Source organism: Vulpes lagopus, chromosome 9, assembly GCF_018345385.1.
Source record: "Vulpes lagopus strain Blue_001 chromosome 9, ASM1834538v1, whole genome shotgun sequence".
Lineage (NCBI taxonomy): Eukaryota > Metazoa > Chordata > Mammalia > Carnivora > Canidae > Vulpes > Vulpes lagopus.
In genome coordinates this window covers 16,159,206-16,184,329 of record NC_054832.1, presented here as the reverse complement: position 1 = coordinate 16,184,329, position 25,124 = coordinate 16,159,206, and the positions used below count along the sequence as shown (strand labels likewise).

General features: G+C 37.1%; 1 protein-coding gene across 3 annotated transcripts in view; it reads left to right on the top strand.

The window, feature by feature from the left end:
* Positions 1-24,892, top strand: part of FAM91A1 (family with sequence similarity 91 member A1) — a 43,526-nt gene extending 18,634 nt beyond the window's left edge. For 2 of the 3 annotated variants that reach the window (XM_041769030.1, XM_041769032.1), the window contains 12 exons: positions 414-526; positions 878-964; positions 3,004-3,136; positions 7,327-7,475; positions 9,074-9,208; positions 9,335-9,448; positions 13,274-13,346; positions 15,588-15,737; positions 17,935-18,039; positions 18,507-18,630; positions 19,878-19,947; positions 21,896-24,892. In XM_041769030.1, coding sequence (XP_041624964.1) covers positions 414-526; positions 878-964; positions 3,004-3,136; positions 7,327-7,475; positions 9,074-9,208; positions 9,335-9,448; positions 13,274-13,346; positions 15,588-15,737; positions 17,935-18,039; positions 18,507-18,630; positions 19,878-19,947; positions 21,896-22,081 — 1,439 coding nt within the window. In that variant the 3' untranslated portion in view covers positions 22,082-24,892. The remainder of the gene's footprint in view (positions 1-413; positions 527-877; positions 965-3,003; positions 3,137-7,326; positions 7,476-9,073; positions 9,209-9,334; positions 9,449-13,273; positions 13,347-15,587; positions 15,738-17,934; positions 18,040-18,506; positions 18,631-19,877; positions 19,948-21,895) is intronic. The other variant, XM_041769031.1, reaches the window with a different exon arrangement.
* Positions 24,893-25,124: the final 232 nt, after the last annotated feature.

Here is a 25,124-nt window from a genome sequence, read left to right as displayed (position 1 = left end):
AGGGAAGCAAAGCATAGTTAATACACAAGGGGGCTACATGTGGTTTTATGTTGGGGTGGGGAGGGAGCACAGCATAGGCTTCTGTTCACAGGGTCTTATCTGAGCTAGGTGACTTGTCTAAAGAGGTTTAGGCTAGCTAGTCTTATTGTTCTGACAATTATCAAGTCTTGGTTTATTATTGGCTTTTAAGAAATTTACTACAAAAGTAAGTACTTTAAAAAACTATTTTTTTTAACTTTCTTTGGTTGGAGGTAGGTAGGACTGGCCTTCTTAGGACTACAAAATTTCTTATATTGAATTATGTACTCTACAGTTATTAAATAAAGTTGAAATGAGATTTTTCTCCTTCCAAATGGTAAGCAAAGAATAATTTTCATTTACTCGATTCTAAATTAGGATTTTTTTTTTCCCAGCTGACACAGCCAGTGTAAGCAGTTTGAGTTTGTCTACAGGATACACAAAGCGTATTGCTTTTCTATTTGACTCAACTCTTACTGCCTTTTTAATGATGGGAAATCTTTCACCAGTAAGTCAAATTCTTGTTTGAATATGACAGTGTTTAAAGATCAGATGTAAAATAGTTCATGCTTTGAGACCCTTTTTTAAGTACTGGATTTATTCCTGAAAACACAAAATGTAATTGTCTTTGTTTTATATTCCTTAGAGGAGTGTAGTAACTTTAGTGAGGGTTACTTTTATAATTAGAAGAATCAGCCTTGCATCTCACTCACCTTTAAGTTTGATTATATTGGAAAGGATAATATAAATATAAAATGTTCTGTTTCATATAGAAAGAGAAAATTAGAACTTACTCATAATAGACTTGTATAAGGTTTTAAGATCCATTTTAGTTTTTGTTTTTGTTTCTTTATGCCAGAATTTAAAAAGCCATGCGGTCACGATGTTCGAAGTTGGCAAACTCTCGGATGAGTCTCTGGACAGCTTTCTTATAGAACTAGAGAAGGTAAATCCGGGTTGCTCAGTATGGGATGTCAGGGCATTTGGTACAGTTTCTTGCTTGATATTGATTGTGTCGATTTTTGGCATATTGTTGCTCATTACTACCCCATTCTCCACCTTAATACTGCCACAGTCATTTACACTTAAAAATATTGAGTGGATGAACAGATTTTGTGATTTACAAAGTGATTTGTGACCTTATCTATCACTTAGCATGATTTGGTTTGATGAAATGGACTATAGAAATAGTTTGTTATTTTTTAAGTTACATTTTTCTAAAATAGCCTTTAATTTTTTTTGGGGGGGGGGGCATGACTCTAGATCTCTTCAGCAGTTTTAATTTGAAGTTTTTGTTCCTTTTATCTTAAATCTGGAACAGTGTCCCTGGGCACCATATTTATGTCCACTCTCACTTTAGCCTCTTGAAGACTTTGCAATTATTTGCTTTTAGCCACGTTGTCTGTCCATGAAGGTAGCCCTAGCTGTCTTTAGTTCTAAATCTTGATTGACCTTTTGTGGTTTTCCATTCCCTAGGTTTTTTGTCTGTTTGTTTGTGTTTTTGTTTTTGTTTTTTGGTTTTTTGTTGTCTGCTCTTTATGCAAATAGTTTGTGTCCTGAATCTCTTCCTTGACTAATAATTTTGGTACCTTTCATGCTTTAGTGATGAACTCTGTATATTAAATGTGCTGAGAGGATTTTTGATGATTCTGTTAACTTCTTTACATCTTAATAAAAAGACTATAACATTTTTTCACTCTTTCTTCATAGGATTTTTAGTTTGATAGTATAGAACTATATTTGAGATAATCTTTGCTATTAATTAGTCTCTTTTATTTTACCTTTATATATCTATTGTTCCATCAGTGCTTTTACTCTCTTGTTAATTCCATTTCTAATAAATTATGTATCTTTTGCCAATAAATTTATTTTCTAGCACATTTTAAGTTCTGTTTTCCTGATTTTTATTTTTCTCACCTCAACTAGTCTTATCACAGGTAGCAAATTGGAAGATCTCTTTATTCTATATATATCTATATCCTTTTATGCTGCATGGTCATTCATGGGAAATCTTTTTAGTCTGAAGTTTAGTTGTTAAAAATAGTTTTGTAACTGTTTTTTAAGAAGCCTCATTTTGATTAAATTTTATTGGTTGCTCTTATTTCTTTTAAAGATTTTATTATTTGAGATAGAGGAAGGAGGGGCAGAGGGAGAGGAGAAAGCAGGCTCCTTACTGAGCAGGGAGCCCAACATAGGGCTAGATCCTAGGACCCCTGGTATCATGACCCAAGCCGAAGGCAGACCCCTTAACTGACTGAGTCACCCAAACACCCTGATTGATCTTATTTTTTAATGTCAATCTAATTTAGTCATTTTCCCCTGTAGACCTGTCCTTCCATTTCCTATGTTGTTTCTGTGATGTATTTTTACATGTTAAAGAAGTACTCAGTGTCAGAAAAGCATGTGTTAAAATGTAAGGCCAGTGAGCACAGGGGTTTTGTCCACTGTTGTCCCTACATCCTAGACAGGTCATACCTAGCACATAATAGGGACTTGATGAATTCTTTTTGAATGATTTTAAGCTGTATATTTAGTAGTGTCGAAACAGCTGTGTTGAATCACATACTCCATGGTCCCTTGCAGCCAGTGATACAGAACTGTGGACGTAATGATGAGAATTAGAGGTATAATTGGTGACCATGGATTGGAGTACTTTTCTGGATGAAGCAGAATATAGATCTTAACTTTTTTTTTAAGCACTGTATTTGAATAATATGTGGGAGATACAACGTATAATGGTAGAGTTTAGTATTATTTGGTTGTTTAAAATTGTTAGTTTTATTTGCTGGGGTAATTTCTGTCATCTTCAAGATGAATTCACATGGAAACAATTGAGATTTAGATTAATATTTGTTTCAGTGTTGCCTGGGCAAATTTTTGGCTTAGTGGTTCTAATGTCTTAATGTCACTATTGTATTATGTTATTATATATTAGGATGAATGACTTGAGAGTCATATTGCACAATTTATTTTCTCTTGGTTTAGGTTCAGAGCACTGGTGAAGGAGAAGCACAGAGATATTTTGATCATGCACTTACTCTGAGAAACACAATATTGTTTCTGCGTCATAATAAAGATCTAGTTGCACAGACTGCACAGCCAGACCAACCCAATTATGGTATGATAAATGTACTTGATTTTGAAGACATAACCCTATGGACCTTCTTTCTAAGAAATTAAACAGGTCATGCTTGCTTATCTAATCATCGCTTAATACATTTTGTATAGACGTCATGTTGAATTTCCAACTAGAGGCCTGTTTTGTAAATTTCTTTGCTTGTTAACTCTTTCTTAACTTACTTTCCTTTTTCTCTCTCTCTTTTTTTTTTTTAAGATTTAATTTATTTATTCATGAGAGACACAGATTGAGAGAGAGGCAGAGACACAGAGGGAGGAGCAGGCTCTATGCAGGGAGCCCGATGTGGGACTTGAATCCCAGGACTCCAGGATCACTCCCTGGGCCTAAGGCAGGCACTAAACCGCTGAGCCACCCAGGGATTCCCCAACTTTTTCTCTTTTCTTGTATGCCACTGACATATGTAGTATCTAAATCTGCTTAAGACCTCTAAAAATGGTTAATTTGTTTAAGTGGCTGGATGGTGTTTAGTACTGAGGGGTGAACAAATGACAAAATTTAGTTGGTTCAGGAAATGTTACACTTCCTGAATGAAAGATTAGATTCTATAAAAGGAATAAACAGGAGCTTCTGATGGAAATGCTGCTGTAATATTTACAAAAGTATTTTGCTTTAAAAAAAATAAAAAAGAGAACAGAGAACCTTTTTAAAGAGTAAAAGAAAGAAGCCATGGCAGTTTTAATCTATGATGAGCCTTAACTGTGGCTCTTGCTCTGGTGTGAGCTCTCGAGTGTGGGATAGATAGAGGGTTCCCAAACTGTAGCTGAACAGACAGTTCTGAGTAGAGCAGCGTCACCCTGAAATGTATGTTTTTAAAAAGATGATGTGGCTTGGGCACCAGTGAAGAGCATTTGGCACCAGCCCTCGCTTACTCACAGGATCTGCATCTTGGAACTCTGAACTCTTAACACCCTGAGAACATTAAATTTCATCACCAGTTTCACCATTGGTTTCTTAGTCATCTTCATTCTCATTCTACTTTCACCAGCATCTGGCTTTCTTTTAGCTCAATTTAAAAATTTAAGGACGGAATCAGTTGTTACTTCATAAAAGTGGTCGCAGAGGTAAAGACAGAGATGCTGAGTAGTTGAGCTGAGTGAAGCTGCATACACTCAGTTCCCCGTGACTTGCTTCTACAGTCTTAGGGTGTGAGGGTCAGAGTTCTGCGTTAGGGATGATTCCATGCAGGGGCTCTTTTTCAGATTATTCATAAATAGTTAGAACTGAGAATATTAAGTCACCAGATGCCAAGAGGCCAAAGCACTTATTCATGAAACATTTGTTAATAGCTATTTTTTGGCTACCAAATAGATCTTGTGACCTAAGCAATGAGCAGCACAATCTTGAAGATGTCTTTGAATGTAAAAATCCTGAAATTACTTTTTAGTGACTTAAGGAGATAATGGGTTAAAATATTTGAGATACTCTGTTATGGCCATCTTGCAATACACCAACCTTTCCTGCCCATCATAGCATCTACTAGAGTTAGTACCAGTGACCAGGCAAGTAACTCATTTTATAGATAAAGAATTGAAGCTTGTCTTGGTCATATCTCTTGCCCATTTAGTCATTATGGCCTGTATGATTAGTCAGTGGAAGAGATGGGACTTACGTCCGTGTTTTCTTGAAAAAAATTTTTTTTTCTTTTGCTCTATCACTTTTAAATCTTTTTTTTTTTTTTTTTTTTAAGATTTTATTTATTCATTCATGAGAGACACAGAGAGAGAGGCAGGCAGAGACACAGGCAGAGGGAGAAGCAGGCTCCATGCAGGGAGCCTGATGTGGGACTCGATCCCAGGACTGTGGGATCATGCCCTGAGCCAAAGGCAGACGCTCCGCTGCTGAGCCACCCAGGCGTCCCTGCTCTATCGCTTTTATTATCTTGTCCTTAACATTAAGCTTTTCATTGATTTATTCATGAATCTATAGCTTAGTAGTCTGGACTAAACTTTGTTTTTCACCATGAATAGTCTATGTACCAAAAAGTAAGTTAAATGAAAAACCGAAACCTTATCTGTATGAAAGTAGTTAAGTGTTTTTCTAACTTTTGAGGTTAGATAGTTGACTGTTTTTGGTACTATTTAGGGCTTTCATTGTTTAGTCTCTCCTCACTAAGATTTTTTTTATCCGACAACTTTTTCACTTGCTGTGATTTCTGTTTATTAAATTTGTTCTTGATTTATTGTACGTAATCAAGTATAAATTTCTATAGTCTTAATAGAATTCTTTCCCTTTTCTCCTTTTCCTAAGCCACCTGCTCAACTCTGATTTTACTTCAAAATTAACATCACATCTGGCTCTAGCCAGATTTGTCTTACAGCCACTTTATTCTCCTGCCTCCCTGTTTACCAGTTGTGTGGAAGAGATGTTCTTCCTGACATCTGTATGACTCTCTCCTCCATTATTAACATTTTATTTGGAAATATTTTAAATTTACAAGAAATTTAAGGATAATATAATTGCTTTTAACCCAGAATGTGGGGGCAAGTTGTATATGGTCTTTCTCCACAAAATTATTCAGGCTGTGTTTCTTAAGAACAGGGCTATTCCCTTACATCAACTTCAGAAGATTTAATATTGATACAGTAATCCTGCCATTTGTATTCCTGTTTATCAGTTGACCCAATAATGTCCTGAATGGCATTTTGCCCCTCTCCAGTACAGGATCTAGTTTAAGATCTGATACTACATTAAATTGTCATGTCTCCTTTATCACCTTTATTCTGAAACAAATTTCTAACCTCTTTTTGTCCTAGAACGTTCTTATTTTTTAAGACTATTGTCCCTTTTTGTTGGCCTTATGAGGAAGTTTCTCACTTAGGTGGGTGTGATGTTTTGTTGTGATTAGATTCAGATTATGCACTCAAGTTTAGTGTATTACTGAAGTAATGACATGTTCTCCTAAGGGTATGACATCTGGAGGCATGTAATTTCTGTCTGTCCATTGTGATGTTAGTTGATGTGTTTTCTGATTTTCCTACTATATAGTTAAATATTCTCCCCACTTGAAACTGCTAAGTAATCTATGGGCAGATACTTTAAGACCATGCACATATCCTGCTCCTCATCAGTATATCCGCCCCCTGGGCCCTGAGTATTGAGTATCCAGTGGTAGTCCCTGCCTGAACCATTCTTCACTGTGATGGTTGTTGTAAATTGCTCATTTTTTCCAACTCCTGTTCTTCTAGTAATAGCTGAGACTAAGCATTCTTTTATATTCTCAGTATGGATTGATAAATTTCTGTTTTTTTCCAATGGCTTATCATTAGTCATTGTTCTCCCCTAATTACGCATATGCTAGAGTGGCCTCAGATTTTGCCGGTCGGATTTCCCCTCAAGCTGGCTCCAGTTTCCTTGTGCCATGCCTCCATCTTTTAAAAAAATTTTTTACTTTTGGGGCAGTTTTTTACTTTCTGGCAAAACAGTTTCCTCTTGCACTTCTGTCTAGTCCTTTCTCCTGGTAGGAGCCTGATCTCTTTTTCCTGGAGTGTGATGTTGAAGACCAAAGTCCTGGTGCTAGTTGTACTCACTGCTTCTAGACCCTTTGAGCAGGCCACATGGTTTTTGATTCATTCTTGCTTGAGAGGGAGAAGGGCTGACTTGGTTTCTCTCAGTCTTACATATCTTTTTAGAGAACAAATAGGACTGGTATTTTCTGAAAGGATTACAAATGGGAACACTTAACATCTATTACATGCCGAGTGAGTTTGTGCTTTATGGACCAGCAGACTTGGGCACATATTGTTAATGAGGAACTCTTGTTCCTATACCAAATTCAGAACTTGGTGGTGAAGCTCTTTGTAGAAACCAGAAATTGAGGGAGGCCAGGACACTGTTTTTTTGTGGAACATGGGTCTTTCTAATATACCACTGCCCTGGGGTGGCTGGAGGTGGAGAAGAAGGAAGATAGAGCAAATCCATACTTTTATCGTAAAAGTAGTAGCTTCATGAAACACCAGTAGACAATGATCTTCCTAGACCAGGGAATAAAGACTGTTGGCTTTAAGTCTTAAAGGGCCTGAGTTCCTGTTTCCAGGGAAATTTGACACTGTTAATAGGGATACTCTATGAAAACAATGTTTAAACACTAAGGTAGTTACCAATATTTTGTCTTAGATGTTGTGTCACATCATCAGTCTTTCATTTTGTGTGTGTGCTTGGTCATGATTCAGGTTTTCCTCTGGATCTCTTACGCTGTGAGAGCCTCCTTGGTCTGGACCCTGCAACCTGCAGCCGAGTTCTCAACAAAAATTACACACTGCTTGTGTCCATGGCTCCTCTCACCAATGAAATCCGGCCTGTGAGCAGCTGTACCCCTCAGGTAAAGAGCCATGTGAAGTATCACCAGTGCTGTCATTTCAGACGTCCTTGAGGTGACTTGATGAAGAGGTTGACTGGTTTATCATGTTACTTTTCAGTTTGCAGATGCCAGATATTAAAACCAGTAACTCAGAAAGCACTTTTGTATTTTATGCTGTTGAAAGATGTTTGGTTCAGTTTGTGAGGGTAGAAATGGTGTGTTTTATTCACGTATCATCTAGCGACTTGTGATACATTGAAGTTTTCATGATGAATGTGGTGTTTTATTAATATCTTTTAAAGACTTTATGTGAATGAGAGCGCACGTGCAAGTGGGCAGAGGGGCAGAGGGAGAGAATCTCCAGCAGTCTTGGCTCTGAGCAAGGAGCCTGTCTTGGGGCTCATTCTCAGGACTCTGAGATCATGACCTGAGCTGAAACCAAGAGTCAGATGCTCAACCAACTGAACCACCCAGGCGCCACATGCAGTATTTTAAAGAGAATGTTTTGGATGCTCTTAAGGAAGCCTGGATTGCCTTGGGGGAAAAAGTCAATTTAAATTTAAAGAGAATGTTTTGGATGCTCTTAAGGAAGCCTGGATTGCCTTGAGGGAAAAAGTCAATTTAGGAAAAATAAGATGCTTCTGTGATTGCTAAATAAACTGGAAAGGAAGGATTATGTTTAAAAGCTAAAACTCTGGTTATCTCTAAAATTGACTTGTGAACATTGCTGCTGGCTTTTTACTTTTTAAAAATAAATCAGTTGTGTATTTGTGTACTTAGCAAGGACATTGTGGCCTGTGCCATTTTCAGAGGGGATCATGTCACTGTTCTTCAGTGCTACATCCTGCCTGATTTTCCTAGATGTACCAGGTTAATGGTGTAGAAGAAAGGAAGGGATCCTTATACAAGGTTGATTTTATTGCTGTGTTGTTCTAGCTGCCTTGGTGAGCATACCTCCCACACCCCCAAATTTGTCCTCTATTCAGTGGGAGTGGTTATTGATTGGCATTTACCAGCCTTTTAAAAATAATTTCTTGTGTACCCCTCCCCCCAACCATCAACACCTTCCCATATACATACTTCCTCCTATTCTGTAACACAGCTTCTAGGCATTAGTAGGAGTCCATGAACTAACTGAATGGTAAGGTGGATGGAAGGTTAGCTCCTTTTGTGAAAAATTGCATGTGATTAATGACAATTACTAACACTTTGGAATAGAGCTTATTGTATGACAAGTGCTGTTTTAAACCTTTCTGAACAACCTTATAGTGTCTTTATAAAGTAGATATTTTATCACCACATTACAGGAGAGTAAGGTGAGGCACAGAGAGTTTAAGTGACCTTCCTAAGATGATATAGCTGAGATGACAAAGCCAAGGTTCAAACCTTGGTGTTCTACTCGAGTTCATTCTCCCAATTGCAGTGGTAAGATGTGCTTTCTCAGTTTTAGGAAAACATTTAAACTGTTTCAATGGAGCGTTTGAAATTTATTTTCATAAGGACAGTAGTAGTTAACACGTGAGGCATTAGCTTTTGCAAAACTATCCTGGGTCCCTTTGTGAGATTTGGCTGCCTTACCTACGTATTACAACTTTCTCTTACCTGCTTTGTGATTACAGCATATTGGACCAGCTATCCCAGAAGTCAGTTCTGTCTGGTTTAAACTGTACATTTATTACATCACTGGGCAAGGACCACCATCTCTTTTATTGTCCAAAGGTACAAGACTTCGAAAACTACCAGACATATTCCAGGTACGTTGTGTGAGGTGTGGTTTGAGGAGGATAGAAATTGGTAAACAACATTATAGTGACCTTCTTAGTTTTTTTTTTTTTAATTTCTAAACACTATTTTATCTTTTATTCATTTCTTTTCCATAGGGTTATGATCGATTACTAATAACATCTTGGGGTCATGATCCTGGGGTAGTTCCTACATCAAATGTGCTGACGATGTTGAATGATGCTTTGACACATTCGGCAGTTTTGATTCAGGTACTGTGGCTTTATTTGAAACAACCAATTTTGGATTTTGATTTTAAAGATGACAATTTGTCTAGCTTTCTACTGAGTTGCAGTCGGATGTCTGTAATATGACATTTGTAAAGCTGAAATGTAAGAGACCAGATGTGGGTTTTTGTCCTGGCCTTTGTCTGGCAGTGTGGGACTTGCAGAAACAACACAGACTTTGTAGTTAGACCCAGCTTTGGATTCCAGCTTCCTCTTTTGCTGCCCGTGTGGCTGTACTTAAAATAGCTCTGTTGAGCTAGAATTCACTTAGCATACAGTTCACCATTTTAAATTGTACAACTCAGTGGTTTTCAGTGTAGGCACAGGTGTCCACAACCATCACCATGCTTATTTTAGAATATTTATATCACCTCAAAAGAGAACTCCTGAACGTTTAGTTCTCACTTCCCCAATTCCCCAGCCCTAAACAACACTAATCTACTTGTCTCTCTAGAATGCTTCTTCTGAGCCTTTCACATACGTAGAGTCATGTAATACATGGTCTTTTGTCCCTGGCCTCTTTTACTTCGCAAATGTTTTCGTGGTTCATCATGTAGCATGCATCAGCCTTTCATGATTCAGTACTGCATTCCTTTTTATGGCCAAATAAGAGTCCCTTGTATAAATATACCACATTTGGTTTTTCCATCCATTGCTGGTGGACATTTGGATTGTTTCCACTTTATGGCTCTTAGGAATAATGGTAGTCACTGCTATAAATGTTCATTTATGGGCTTTTGTGTGACCCTGTTGTCATTTCTCTTAGGTAGGTGGCTAGGACTGGAGGTGCTGGATTATATGGTAGTTCTATATGTAACTGTTTAAGGAACTTCCAGACTGTTTCCCAGAGTGGCTGCACCATTTTATATTCCCACTAGCACTTGGTATTATCTGACTTGTTTTATTATAACCCTCCTAGGGTGTGAAGCTGTATCTCATTGTGGTTTTGATTTGTATTTTCCTGATGCCTAATGATGGTGAGCCTCTTTTCATGTGCTAATGAGCTGTGTGGCATTTCAAAGATACTTATGCTTAGTTTCTGGCTTGTAAAATGGAGATGGCAATGTTTACTGTATAGCAACGAAAAGTGATAGTAGCAGCTAATGGTGAGATAAGCAATTTATAGTCCTAGGATTGTTGAATGAAACAAGACTGTGTGTGAAGTGTGCAGCACGCTTTCTGCTTCATAATAGGTTCTCAATAAGGATTTCATTAATTTATTCCACTAACAACCATTTGTGCCATATTCTGTGCTAATTAACGGGGATATACAAATAAGACACAGTCCCTGAGTTTAAGGGATTTAAGTCTGGTGGAAAATGTTGTGTTAGATGTCAGTTTCAGTTTTTTTTCTGAGTGCTGAATAGGATTATATACAGTGCAAGCATTAGACAGAAGTACCCGATTCAGCCTTGAGGCAAGGAGAAAGGCTTAAGGGACACTTGTTAGAGAAAATGAGACTCTGTTTATGTATAGAAGGATGATACAGAAGAGAGCCAGGCCAGGCAGAGGGGTTAGCAGGAATAAATCTCTGGGCAGAGATTTTTTTCTTTTTCTCCACTGCTACTTCCCTAGTACCTGAACAGTGCCTGGCTCAGAGGAGGTTCTCATGAGTATTTTAATGTAGGCAGGCCCTGGCATATAGCATACCTTGACTGTTTTGCTATAGAGCTTAGACTCTACCCTATAGATCGATGGTAGCCAGTGAAAGGTGCTAAGCAGGGGATTTATATGGTCAGTATGTTTTGGGAAGATCAGCTTGGAGAGTATGCTGAGACTGATTGGGTGGGGTAAGATACCTGGAGCAAGAGGTCCAGTTAGGATTTAGTATAGGAGTCCCGATAAGAGGTGAAGACAGCCTAGATCAGAGAAGTGGTAATAAAAATTGAAAGGAAAAAATGGATTCAAGAATTATTACAAATTAAAATTAATAGAATTGATCAGATGTCTGAGAAGGACATGAGAAGAGGAAGAGAATGTTTCCCCGGATATTGGCTTATGAAAGTGGAAGAATGGTGATATCACTACTTGAGAGAACAGAGGAGGAAGAGCCAGTTGATGGGCATCAGATGATGTGTTGTGTTGGGGCCTGTTGAATATAAGGTGTCTGTGGGACGTTTGGATAGTAGAGCTACCTAATCAGTAATTGAAAATATTTTGAAATCCAAACAAAAGTTGAACAGGAGACACTGACTTAAGTGTCCGCATCAGCACATGGAGGTACTTGAAGCCATGAGGGTTGATGTGTTAGCCAGCAGGGAGGAACCCCTAGCAGGGCTTAGTGGTGGGAGATGACATCATGGAATGGGTTAGGCGTGGGCTTGAGTCAGTCTGCCTAAATTCAGATCTTGGTTCTACCCTTATTAGAAGTCTTGGGCGATTTCAGTAATCTTGAATACCTTCCCTGCAAACTGGAGATTTTAACGGGATTCTGGCCTTATAAGGTTGTTGAAACGAATGACTGATTTGCATAATCTACATGGTCCTGCACTTAACACATAGGAAGATCTCAAAAGACGTAATGGTAGTAGAAGCAGAGGAGTTTTAAAATGTTCATTACAGAGTTTTGTTTTTGCTAAAAAAGGATGCCTCCTTTATTAAGTTTTATGGAAGAAATTCACCCTGCTGGAACTTGTAGCAAAATTAAGATTTTGATTAAAACCATGCTTTCATTATAACAGTCTTGGTTAGGATTCATATCATAACTGTACCAATGAAGTAGAAGGGAGCTGTCCAAAGAAATAATGTTCAAGTTGTTATATGAACCATCTAAATGAGTGCAATTTTTCTCTGAAATGATTTTTTTCTTTTATGTCAGAGTACTTTGAATTTAAATGACGTGTAGAGTTTTTTTAAAGGGAAAAATATATAGCTCCCCAGTGTTAACTTAAATTTTCTATTATAACAACACTAAAGGCACATAAACATAAAATTAAATTTTTCATGCTTATTATTCTTGCACAGTTGCAAAGCCATAACAAATTTAGGGATTTAAATGCAAAAACCCTTTAAAACTAACAGAATTCAAATGAACATTAATTGAATGCAGGAGATAAAAATAAATCATTATTTGTAGCATGGGAGTGGGGTGGTGAGACTCAGATTTTTTTAAATTTAATTTTTGAATTGGTAGAACCTACACATGATTCAGAAATAAAACATTATTAAAAGATACACAGAGAAAAGTATCACTGCACTTCTAACACTGCCCCATTTTTCCCCATTTCTCCTCCAATTCAGATACATTTATTGGTTTCCACTGTACCCACCTAGAATTTCTTTATGCATGTGTGAGCCAGTGCACAGTATAGTCCCCTGCTTTTTTCACTTATCAAGTAGAGACCTTTCCATTTTGGTTCATAGGGAGCTTCTCTCTCTCTCTCTCTCTCTTTTCTTTTCTGCAGCTGCCTTGAAAATAACAGCCATTAAGTTATTTAACCCCTTTTGAGGGGCTTTTATAATTACATAATTTTGAATATATGTCACTGAGTGCAGGTTTTTGAGTTTTGCATTCCCAGTTCATGATATACCAGCTGATGGATGATGGGATTCTTTTACCACTTTCCTCTCTCAGAACGGCAGCTAACCCTTGTGTGAGTGTACTTGACTTCAGTCTTATAAATTAATATGCACTTAAGATGATCTTTGCTTGCTGGAGAAAAATAAAAAATTGTTGAAAGTTTTTTTAATGGAATATTAACATAGAATATATCATTACATGGCATAGTCTTATTTATTGTTTGGTTACCTGTTTGTTCTTGGAAATACAGGTTTCTTGTATACCTTTCAACTGTGTTTCTTCATGTATAGGGGCATGGTTTGCATGGGATAGGAGAAACTGTCCACATACCATTTCCATTTGATGAAACAGAACTACAAGGAGGTATCTTACTTTTGAATTATATCTGTTTGACTTCTTTATCATTATTAATCTTTACCAGCAGTTTGGTAGAAAACATAGGAAGTGAATTCTTTAAATTTTTAAGTTCTAGGGTCTTATCATGCGGCTTTTAAAGAGTATTGGCAAAGATGGGGGTGCCTGGGTGACTCAGTTGGTTAAGCATTAGACTCTTGATTTTGGCTCATGTCATGATCTCAGAGTCATGAGATCAAACCCCACATTGGGCTCCACGCTCAGCAGGGAGTCTGCTTGAGATTCTCTCCCTCTACCTCCCCCTAACCCTGCTCACTCTCACGTGCTCTCTCTCTCTCAAGTAAATAAATAAGTCTGTAATAATTAAGAAAAGGAGTATTGGCAAAGGTAGTTTTCTGTCATGTGCCTTTTCCCACAAAGAACTAGTAGAATAAGACTCACTTGGGACCTTTGAAGGAAGGCTAGTCTGCCTTTGAGATGAAGCATTCAGTGGGTCTCTGCCTACCTAGAAGAGGTAGACTAGGTGGAAGACTAGGTTTTCTCTCTGTTTAGACTTTCACATGCCTTTTATTGTTTATTTATTTGGAGGCAAAGGGAGAAGATAATTTATTGGGAATATTTTATGCAGAGAATGTTGATCTCCCTCCTCCCCCCCAGTGTTACATACTGTCCCTCCCACCTTCCTGCTGCTTTTTTAGGTAATTTAGAACTAGATGCCAATGAACATGTGTATACTATTTTACGGTTCACAGAGTACTTGCATGTATTTCCTCTTTCAGCATTTGATTTTGAATTTAAATGTTATTTTTGTTATTAGAGAGGATTTGAGTGGATTATAGAGTTTGAGCTAAATTAAGCTAGTTAGAATCAAGGGAGCAGGCCCTGTTTAAAGTTATCTTTTCCTAGAATTGGATGTGAGCTACTGTGCATTTGATGAAAGATGCTCACAGAATTTTTGTTAAAAGCAAATTTATTCTTTGTTTAGTATAGGGGATAACCCTTTCTGGTACTCATATAGCACTTCTGTTTCCTACTTCATGTAAAACTGCTGTTCTATAATCTTGTATTTCTGGTTCTTAAAGCCATAGTGCTTGAAGTTTTAGAGAGCAGTAAATGGTTCAAGTAACCTAACTTACATTATTTTTTTTCCTTTTTTTTTAAAAATTAGCTTACATTTGTATAAGAACTTAATATTCTTCCAAAATGATAGTCCCCACCGTCCCTTAATCCACCAACGTCAGGAAAAGGAAGATTTTAAAAAGATTTTTTTCCTTCTTACATTGCTAGACTGCAGAAATCTCCCATTTGAAATTCAGTTCTCTCTTTTGCCTGTTGTGAATAAATGTTCATGAAATTTGGAGAAGAGGGACACCTAAGTGGCTCAGCAGTTGAGTGTCTGCCTTTGGCTCAGGGCGTGATCCCAGACCTGGGATCAAGTCCCACATCAGGCTCCTCACAAGGAGCCTCTCTCTATGTCTTTGCCACTCTCTGTGTGTCTCTCATGAATAAATAAAATCTTTTAAAAAAAAAATTTGGAGAAGAGTTTTTCTCTTCCAAAAAAACAGCCTCTTCTCAGAAACAAGTATTTCTCTGCAATTAAACTTTGCTATTTAATCCTTTGACACTTTATAAATTCTGTGGGGGAAAATATTCACCTGAACTTATAGACTAGTGACAACAGGATCTTTAAACTATAAACTCTCAAAAGCTGATGAATAGCTCTCTTGCCTTGGAAGATTATTTTGTGAATTATAAAAGAAAGGAATCTTCATATTTGAGTATAGAGCACCTTTCAAAGTTAATCTATTTATGAGTACTTGTATAATATTTAATTTATTAAGGATATAATTTCAAGTACATTTTTAGCTTTAGTTTCAATAGGAATAATTTTACTTCTAAAATTTTTTCAAAAATATGTATTTAATACTTTCCTGGCAGAAGCCCAACAAATAAGCATTCGAGGCAGAATAAAACCACAAAGAGAAGCCTAGAGAATTTTGCCACTGACTGGTCCTATTTGCTTTTACTTAGCAGGTAATTTGTTTTGATACAATAAGTGCCTCCTGAAGGCTATAAATGTATATGTACGTCATCCTTTTACACTCACAGGTAGTTGTTTGTTGGAACCAATGTCGATAAAGTATAAAAGTAATTCCCAGAATTGTTTAATAAAAGTATATTTACATGTTTGATATCATGTTATGTTATAAAACTGTTTACTTATAATGTGATGTCACTCTTTGTTCTTAGAGTTTACTCGTGTCAATATGGGCGTTCATAAAGCATTGCAGATATTGAGGAACAAAGTGGACTTACAGCATTTTTGTGGATATGTCACCATGTTGAATGCTTCTAGCCAGCTTGCAAACAGAAAACTCAGTGATGCTTCTGATGAGCGAGGTCAGCCCACAGTTGGGTTCTTTGAATTAAGATGACTGTATTGAGGGGATCCCCGGGTGGCGCAGCAGTTTGGCGCCTGCCTTTGGCCCAGGGCGCGATCCTGGAGACCCGGGATCAAGTCCCACATCGGGCTCCCGGTGCATGGACCCTGCTTCTCCCTCTGCCTGTGTCTCTGCCTCTCTCTCTCTCTCTCTCTCTCTCTCTCTCTCTCTGACTATCATAAATAAGTTTAAAAAAAAATTAAAAAAAAAAGATCACTGTATTGAGTTGATCACAATCTTAATACTTAAGAAGCAGAGAGACTTTTGTGGGGATGTTGAATTATTTAATACTTGGTATTTTTTCACGAAGATGAGACACTATTCTGTGACATCTTTTGGATAAATATCATTTGTTTGGATGGAGAAAATACTAAGTGCCCAGCTAAAAGGCTATTGGCCTGGGGTTGGAGTTACAGAATGGTTGTGGGGTGTGAGCCCTCTAATCTCTGCTCCATGTCTATAGGCTCTCAGTTACATTCCTTTATGGGGTGATAGCTTCAAAACTTCAGTTTCTGTGTCACAGTCTTTCCAGAGTAGAACTAACAATTTTTCCCGTTGAACCATTCTCTTTCTGTCAAAGGCACCACTGTCTCATCACCCAAGCCTAGAATCTTTGTCTGTTCCTTCTTTTGCCATGCTTCCCCTTAGTTTCCACGTTCTGTGATTAGTCTCTAGATGTCATCTTCTGTCTTCCCTTCTCTCTCTTTAGATTCCTCGCGACTGTCATTCTGGTCTGTGTCTCGATCCTTTAATCATGAGTTATCACAGTCCTTTCCTGTTCATTAGCCTTCCTGGCCGTATTCTCCTTCTTTCTGTCTCCAACCCAGTTTGCACGTTGTCAACAGCTGATTTCCTTTTTTCTTCCTAATTAAAAAATGTGTTTTCCAGTCACCTTCTCTCATATACTGATTGTTGCTGCTCTGGCATAATTTTGGCTTGTATGTGGCTTTGGAGCTCATGGTTCCAGCTCTGGTCCATAACTCTAGAAAACCATACAGTTCTGACATCTGTCATTGATTGATTATATTCCCTGAGCCTTTTAGTGTGAAATCTTGAGTAAATATGATTGATTACTCCCCATCCAGTGGATTGGATTGGCTCCCTTTGAGTTGAATATTCATGCCTGGTCCTTTGCCTTTGGCCAGAGGATCTGACTTAATTTTAATAGTTGGCTGCCACGTATCAGAGGGCATTTTCCAAACAGATGTATGGATTACGTAGTCATTACAAATCATGTCTGCTACAGTCATGTTTTCTTTCATCCCATAAACATTTATGCAGTATCTACTTAGGTACTGGAAATATAGGAATTGCTGAGACCTAAGGAATAAATAAAACTCTAGGAAGGGAGACAAACCAATGAATCAGCCTGCTTTGTACTGTTAAAAGTCTGTGGTGGAGCTTGGCAACAGCTTAATGTGCTAATAATGTAGGACTGAGAAGGCATATCTCAGCCCAACTGAGCCATCAGCGAAGGCTTCTTAGAGAAGGTAAAGTTTGAACTAAATTTTGAAAAATGAGGATTTGGGTACATAAGAGATGATTGTTTATTTGGAGGGTAGCAGCCTTTCAGGTGGAGGGAGTCAGATACTCAAGTAGCTCTTGATCAAAAGAAAGAATTTGTTGGTAAGTAGCAGAAAATGAGAGTTGAGAAACAGGTTAAGATCAAGAGATCTTGGAGGATCATACGTACTGGAAGATATGAAAAGTCAAAGAATTTTGAGGAGGGATGACATCTAATTGCACATTTCCATGGGGATGGAAGTGACTTTGGGAATAATCTAAGTGAAAGGCTAACCTCATGGTCTGCCTTTTGAGTCCTCATTTCTTGGGCCAGGGTTTTACCACTTCAGCACTGTTTGCATTCTAAGCTGGGTAATTCTTTGCTGCGGGTGCCTATCCCATGCATTGTAGGACATTTAGCTTTCCTAGGTAATCAGTAGCATCCCTGTCCCCTTTCATGGCAACTGCGTAGGTCTCTAAATGCTGTCAGAGGTCTCTTGGGGGACAGGATTGACCCTAGTTGGAAACAGCTGCTTTAGGGTGAATCTCCATTGTCATTCTTGTTGCTTAATGGCTTTTCTTCTGTTAAGGCTATTGAATGACTTGTGCCAATTACGAGAATCCTAATATTGTGTATGTCCTTTCATTGGAAGGAGAACCTGATTTGGCTTCTGGTTCAGACGTAAATGGGAGTACAGAGTCATTTGAAATGGTCATTGAGGAAGCAGCTATAGACTCAGCAGCAAAACAAAACTCTGGTAAGGCTTTAAGAATTATTTTCAGTTTTAGACTAGTTTCTGAGATTTAACTCTTCTGTTAAATCATTTGGGTGTCATTGTTTGCTCTGATTATCCATGTATTCACTAGGAAACATGCTTATATGTTTAGGATAACAATGAAAGTGTCATAAAAATACGACCTGAGAGTATTTCATTTTTCCTGTGTTAAATTCTTTCATGTTGTAGATGTCTTGCAATGTCTTTCTTGGGGTGGTGGGGATAGGGGTGGGGGTAAAAGGCCCCAGAAGCATGTACACACTCAAAAAAGATTCTTTACTGTTTAGAGATTCACTGACTTCTCTGAATCCTCTCCCCTATTAATAAGCCTGTTGATGGACTGTGGGGGCTGAGAGGAACCTGAAAATTCCTGGACCTCAGTTAAGAGACCCTGGTCAGTCATAATATATGTAAATACATATGTGATTAATAACTATATCATTTTGTAGTTGCTACAACAGAAGCAGATTGGGTTCCTCTTGAGCTGTGCTTTGGAATTCCATTATTTAGTTCTGAATTAAACCGGAAGGTTTGTAGAAAAATTGCTACACATGGCCTTTGCAGAAAAGAGAGGTGAGGGTTTGTATTCATTGTTATCTTTTCATCTATGAGACTTTTAGGTGCTCAGTTGCTACATCTTATTTTCTTTTACTTCACACATGAGCATGGTAATTGCCTTGTGTCTATTTGTTGATTGAATAAAGATTGCTAGTTTAAGGATTTTTCTATATTTTTCAAAATTAAACTTCAGCGCCTAAGAATTTGACACATGCAGACATTGGGGGGTACATGTTTTGGTTAATTTTAAGTATGTTAACTTAGTTACCCAGATTTGGTGAGAGTGTGGTAAAAATCGCATGCTTATATGAGATTCCCTTGTGCACTTCTGTCATCCTGAGCAAACATACTCAAGTTATGTCATGTAAATAGTGATTATCTCTTTTGGTGCAATTATAGCTGAGTTTATAGATTTTCTTTAGCTTCCACGTTTTCTAAAATGAGCATGTATTACTTATCAGAGATGACCTGTAGGTTTTATCTCACATGCTGACTCTGATCCATTGGGAGGAGTTGCTAAAGAGGCAGTGTTGTAAAATTTATGTGACTGCTGAGCAGAGAGGAATATCCCTGAATCTGATTGTCGTGGTAGAGTGGCTGGGAGAGCCGATGTCCACAGGTCTCCTTGACTTCTTTATTTAAAAAAACAAAGTTGGATAATAAGTAATCCATCTAATTGGATTAATATACTTTATCAGAAGATTGAAAATACCTCAATTGACCAATGATTTCAACAGTTCTCTGAAAGTTATCTACATGAGTAAAAAAATAGTAATACTATACAGATTTAAGATTGCTACCATAATTGTTACCAGTTTACATATTTGAAAAATACTTGATTTAAGTGGGTTGATGTATATTAAATCTGTTAGACTTTTTACCCGGGTGTATTTAAAAATTAATTGGGGTGTTTGAAGTTGATATTATAATGGTCATTCCTGTCTGAGTTTTCATTTTAAACATTTTCTTTCATTTAACATTTACATTTGCTGATAATTTAAACTTTTCCTAATAGTAACTTCTCAGTTTTGGTTTTATACATGATTTTTTATTTTAAAATGGTCTTTTTATGTACTGTTTAATATTATTAAACTGGCAGAAGTTTCATTGATGAGAACCACTGAAACTTTTAAAAAAAAGTTTATGTGATTAAACAATGTATTTACACATATAAATGCACTTAAGTTGTTGAAATTAAACTCTTGTGAGATATTAGTTCTTGTCATTATATTTATTTTAAACTTTTTACCCTTGTTTTTCAGCCTTCAGAACCTCTTACATTCCAGTAGAAAATTGTCTCTACAAGTCCTTAACTTTGTTCACTCATTCCAGGTAACAAAACTCAAAAAATCCAAATGGTATTTGCATAGAGCGATACAGGATGCAGAACACTTTGACATGTGTATTGGGTCTCCACAGTAATGAAATAAGCACTGATTTTAATTGATTAAGATGCTGAGATTTAGGAAGTTAATTTTCTTGCAATTGATTTCACTGTCCAGATGAAGAAGGTCTAAAGCTGAGACTCTGTTCTGTGCCAGTGTTTCGTTCAAGAGAAATTGTGTTAAGTATCTACCCCGTGGGCCACGCACCATGCTAGGTGCTAGTTCTTGGACATGATACGCTTCCATTAACTGCAGTGGTTCTTAGTTGCTGAGAGGAGGCTGTCTGTTTGTGGTGCAGGCCAGTGCTTTAGACCTTTTGTCTTCCCCCTTCCCCAAGAAAAGAAAGGATAGACTTGATTTGTAGATAAACTTTGGGAATAGAGTATTTCTGTTCAGAAGATGTGATCCAACATTATGAAATTGGTGTTTTGGAGTTTTGTTTCATTTATTTTAAATACTTGAGTTTCCTCTATACCAGACCCTTTAAGAGGTGCAGAGGGAGACACTAGTGGAGCTTATAATGATGTTTGAGACGGTAAATAGTCAAGTAAACATTGAAATATATAAGTGATGACAGATTTCAATGGGTATTTTTGAAGGAGCCAGACTCCTTGGAATCTGATGGGATCTAAAGGGACCTAATTTAAATGGACAGAGATGATATAAAAGCTGAAACTTCTAAGAGATGGAAAAGAGTGTGCCATGCAGAGCTTGATAGGAGCAAAGGTCCTGTGTGAGGAAAGCACTTGGTGTACAAGGAAAGGAAAGAAGGCTGGTGTAGTGGAAACCTTGTGAAAGTGGGAGCGGGGGAGGAATAGTGGCAAGAGGTGGGGCTGAAGAGGAAGGGATAGCAGAGCCTTCTAGAGTATATCAAAGAATTTATATTTTATGTTCGAGTGCAAAGATAAATTATTAAAGACTTTTAAACAAGAATGATACTATTTCTGATCAGCTGTTTTTAAAAGATTAGTTACCATTTGAAGAGCAGATTAAGAAGGAACAAAGCATAGAAGCAAGACCAGTTCGGAGACCACTGTCATAGCCCAAGTGAGAGTTGCTGGTAGCTGAGCTCCCTTTTTAACAAAAAATACCCCCAAATTTTGCATGTATCCATAGTAAAGGTTTATTATACATATGTACTGTTAAATCAATAAATTATGTGTATTATAAAACATACACAAAAATAGAAATTTTGTAAGGATGCAGTAGTCAGTAGAGGATTTCTAAAATTTTTATAGCCCCATATCCAACTTTGGAGTGAGTACACACTTTGGAGACCACTGGCCTGGAGTATATGCTGGTGGGCTACAGGGAATGAATAATGTAGGATATATGTTGGAGTTAGATTGCTAGAACCTGGTGATTAATTCAATGTGAGGAAAAGATTGAGGGTGTGGTGAAGAAGGGAGGCGTCAAGAATGATTCTCCAGTGTCTGGGCTAGCATGATGTAGGGAGTAGGGAGGGCTGGGGGAGGAACTTAACTGGAGAGTTAGGGTTTTGGGACATGGTAAACATGGAATGGATGTCCCTGAGTAGTTGGGGTTTGTGAGGTTGATCTTTGCGTCTCCCATGGTGCTTTGTGGTCCACAAACATCTTGGGTCATCAGAGTTAGTATTTAAATCTTTTTTTTTTTTTTAATTTTTATTTATTTATGATAGTCACAGAGAGAGAGAGAGGCAGAGACACAGGCAGAGGGAGAAGCAGGCTCCATGCACCGTGAGCCCGATGTGGGATTCGATCCCGGGTCTCCAGGATCGCGCCCCGGGCCAAAGGCAGGTGCCAAACCGCTGCGCCACCCAGGGATCCCCAGAGTTAGTATTTATAATGAGCTGTATTAAATTATTTGGTAAAGTGTTGAATCTAGGAATTTTCTCCGGTTCCTTGGTCTTTTAGGAAGGTGCTTCAACACTGGATGTTCCCACTGAGGCCAGCTTTTCCAGTGTGCTCTCGCAGTCCTCCTGTGCTGACGCAGGAGTTCCACTTCCTGCAAAGAACTTAATCTTTAAAGATGGCATCTTATCAGAATGGAGCGGACGGTCACCTTCCTCGCTTCTTACTGCTAATCTCCATTTGCAATAATTTGGTTCCACCATTTGTTGCTCACACTTTCTGCCTTTTTTCTTTCTTAACGTTAGCTTTATAGTGCCAGCCACTAAAAAGCATCCTGCTGCTGCAGTGCAATTCACGCCCAACCGATGTTAAAAGATTGGGGAAACATGTTCGCGTTTTTTCAAGTTTTCCTCATTATTGCACCTCCTAAGGCAACAAAGAGCTTTTTAGCAGCCTGCACTGTATTTTTTACCTTGAGACAATCTGCATTTCTTTTATAAAACTGAGGATATACTTTATAGGCTTTATGATGACTGTTATGTTTATAAGCAGTCACTATGAATATTGCAGTGGTAATTTTATATGTTAGTTTATCAAACATAAATCTTGTTTAATTTTATATTTTGTTACCTACTCTAGGGGATCATGGAAGAGGTGGAACTCTTCCTCTGAAAAGGCTTCTTGGTACTTAAAGTAGCAAAACTATAAAACAATAAACATCCAGTTTTGAGAGATGATATGATGGGGCATTAAGAATTTCTGTGGCTATCTGTAAATTATGTACATGAGTTGAACATTGTTGAAAGTATGTAAATCAGCATAGTTATGTATAACTTAACCTTGATTTATAAGATCTTAACTCAGACTATGACTATACATTGACATCTCATGAGAAGCTTTGGAAAACATTCTATTTTTAAACCAACATTTGTATGTGGACTTCTGTTGTCACTCACTTTGGGCTTTATATTTTCATAGAGTCTTTATGGAAAAATAGAATTTATTTTCCACTCTTGTAACTGTGGCTGCTGCACGTTTTCACCCAGACTGATTTTTTGTTTAGTAGCTTTACCAATGAATTGTTATGAAATCGAATTTGATGTTTTGAAACCAAGGATTGTGATTTTATAGGTTAGAATTACCTATTAGAGGTATTAAGGCTATGTCTTCTGATCAGAAACACTTTGGTGATAAACCTCCTTTGAAGACATTCTTAAGCAATCTGGATCTTAAATTTATGTGAATAGTTTTGGAGGAACTGATAAAGAAAAATTGAGTAATTTTAAAATGTTTCTTGAGTCATTGATTCTTTTAGATCTCAAATGTTAATTAGAATAATTGGAATCACTTTCTAGATTTTTTAAGTTACCTTCCTTGGGAAGTTTGTGCAGTGTTATAGTTTAGTGTAGCTCTTCTCATAGGATAATGGTTTGCTTGTTTAAAACTGTAACCAAACTAACTGGTCAAACAACATATATCTAAAACATTTAAAGCATTAGAGAATTTGGGAATGTTATAACCTAAACATTTTTGCTGATAATTTTGTTATTTATAGAATTGGTACTTGTGTATTTAACATACTACTGGAAATATATGCCTTTCTTAAAACTGTTAACATAACCATTCATTCAATACAATGGCCTACCTATAGAATTGAATATCTTGGAGCAGGTTACCTGTGGCACACAGTCAGTGCCGTGTTTTGGGTAAGTGCAGTAACGTTTCGTTTTCTACTTTGTCTTATATGAGGTAGAAATCAAGTGTATGTTATAAATGTTTGTAAAAGGCAAAATACATACTAATATTAAAATAATTTCTTATGACTGTGAATCACTCATTTATTTTTCCAATAATTGATACTGTACATTCCTAGTACTATTAGGTATGTATGTAACTTTTACAGTTTTTCAACCAAAAGTTGTAAGTATTTCAATTTGATCAGGGCTCTTTAATCTCATTTTCATTTGCTTTGTTTATATTAACTGTAGTTATTTTATTCCTGTATTAACAATCTAAGCCTACTGTAATGACATGTACACTAATAAAGAATCGAATAATTTGTAGTTGTTGGCAGTGAACCCAGTTGGTGATCAATTGAAAACTTAAAATATGGGAGTGATTTGCTGCTATATTTCCTTTGAGAGATAATGGGGAAAGAATTAGAACCTAATAATGATCATGAATTTTAGGGAAAGTACTGGAAAAACAGGTGGACAACTCTGGTTTTTCTCCTGTGAATGAGGAAAGGTTCTGATTCCCAGTTGAAAACCTCTCATACTTTTAAGGAGGGAGAACCTGCTTTTTAGAGCTGTTAGTAAAATGTGAAAGCTGCTTTTGTGCTTTGCTTTATGAATTTGGCTTTGTTTCATCCATATGTTAACTCATCTCCTAATCTTAGAAGTGTCGATCCCATTCAACAAACCGTTAAATTTTAAGAGTAGATTTTATTTGCCAAAGAAGACTTATGAAAGAATTTTAAAGTAATTTCATTTGGCTTTGTGCTACCTCCCTTTCTGTTCTCCCCTTAATGTCCTTAAACCATGGAAAACATTCTTTAGAAACCAAGAGAAAAAGAAATATCAAAAAAGGACACAGAATTTAGTATGATACATCTCCCAGGGGGGTCTAAAGGAATGCAACTTTATGTCGTTTAAAAACATATCTGATTTTCTCGATTCCTTTCTTTCATTTTAAATATGTAATCAGATGATTTTATATTCATTTTCTGGAGAAATATCAGGTTTTTTTACTCGATGTTGTCAATCTTCTCTGCCATTCATTGTTTCTATTTTATGTTCAGTGTTTCAAATACAGTCTGTATTTAAAGATTTTAAAGTACCAAAACTCTGTAACTGAGTACAGTGGATTGTTTTCTGGTATGATGTTAATATTCTACAACAAAATGTATAAAGTGTTGTCAATTTGATTATTGACACATATAATATGTTTACAAATAAACTGTGGTGTTGATCAAATTTCTGCGAAAATGTGTACATAATCTGTAAGTTCCTTTCTTAATATTAAATAGAGCCATGCTTTCAGTGCTGTGGCTTTCCTATACTTTTCTTTAATGACCTTTTCATTGCAGATTTGTAGGAAGTTTCAAATTTATAGGAAAGTTGCAAAGATAATCCAGGGATGTTTCCTACACCTTTCCCCAAGCCTCCCCCAGTGTTACCACCTTCTAAACTATGGCCTATTATGTGAAAACTCAAGTTAACCTTAGGATAGTACTATTTACTATACTATGGACTTTATTTGTATTTATCTGTTTCCCACTAATGTCTTTTGC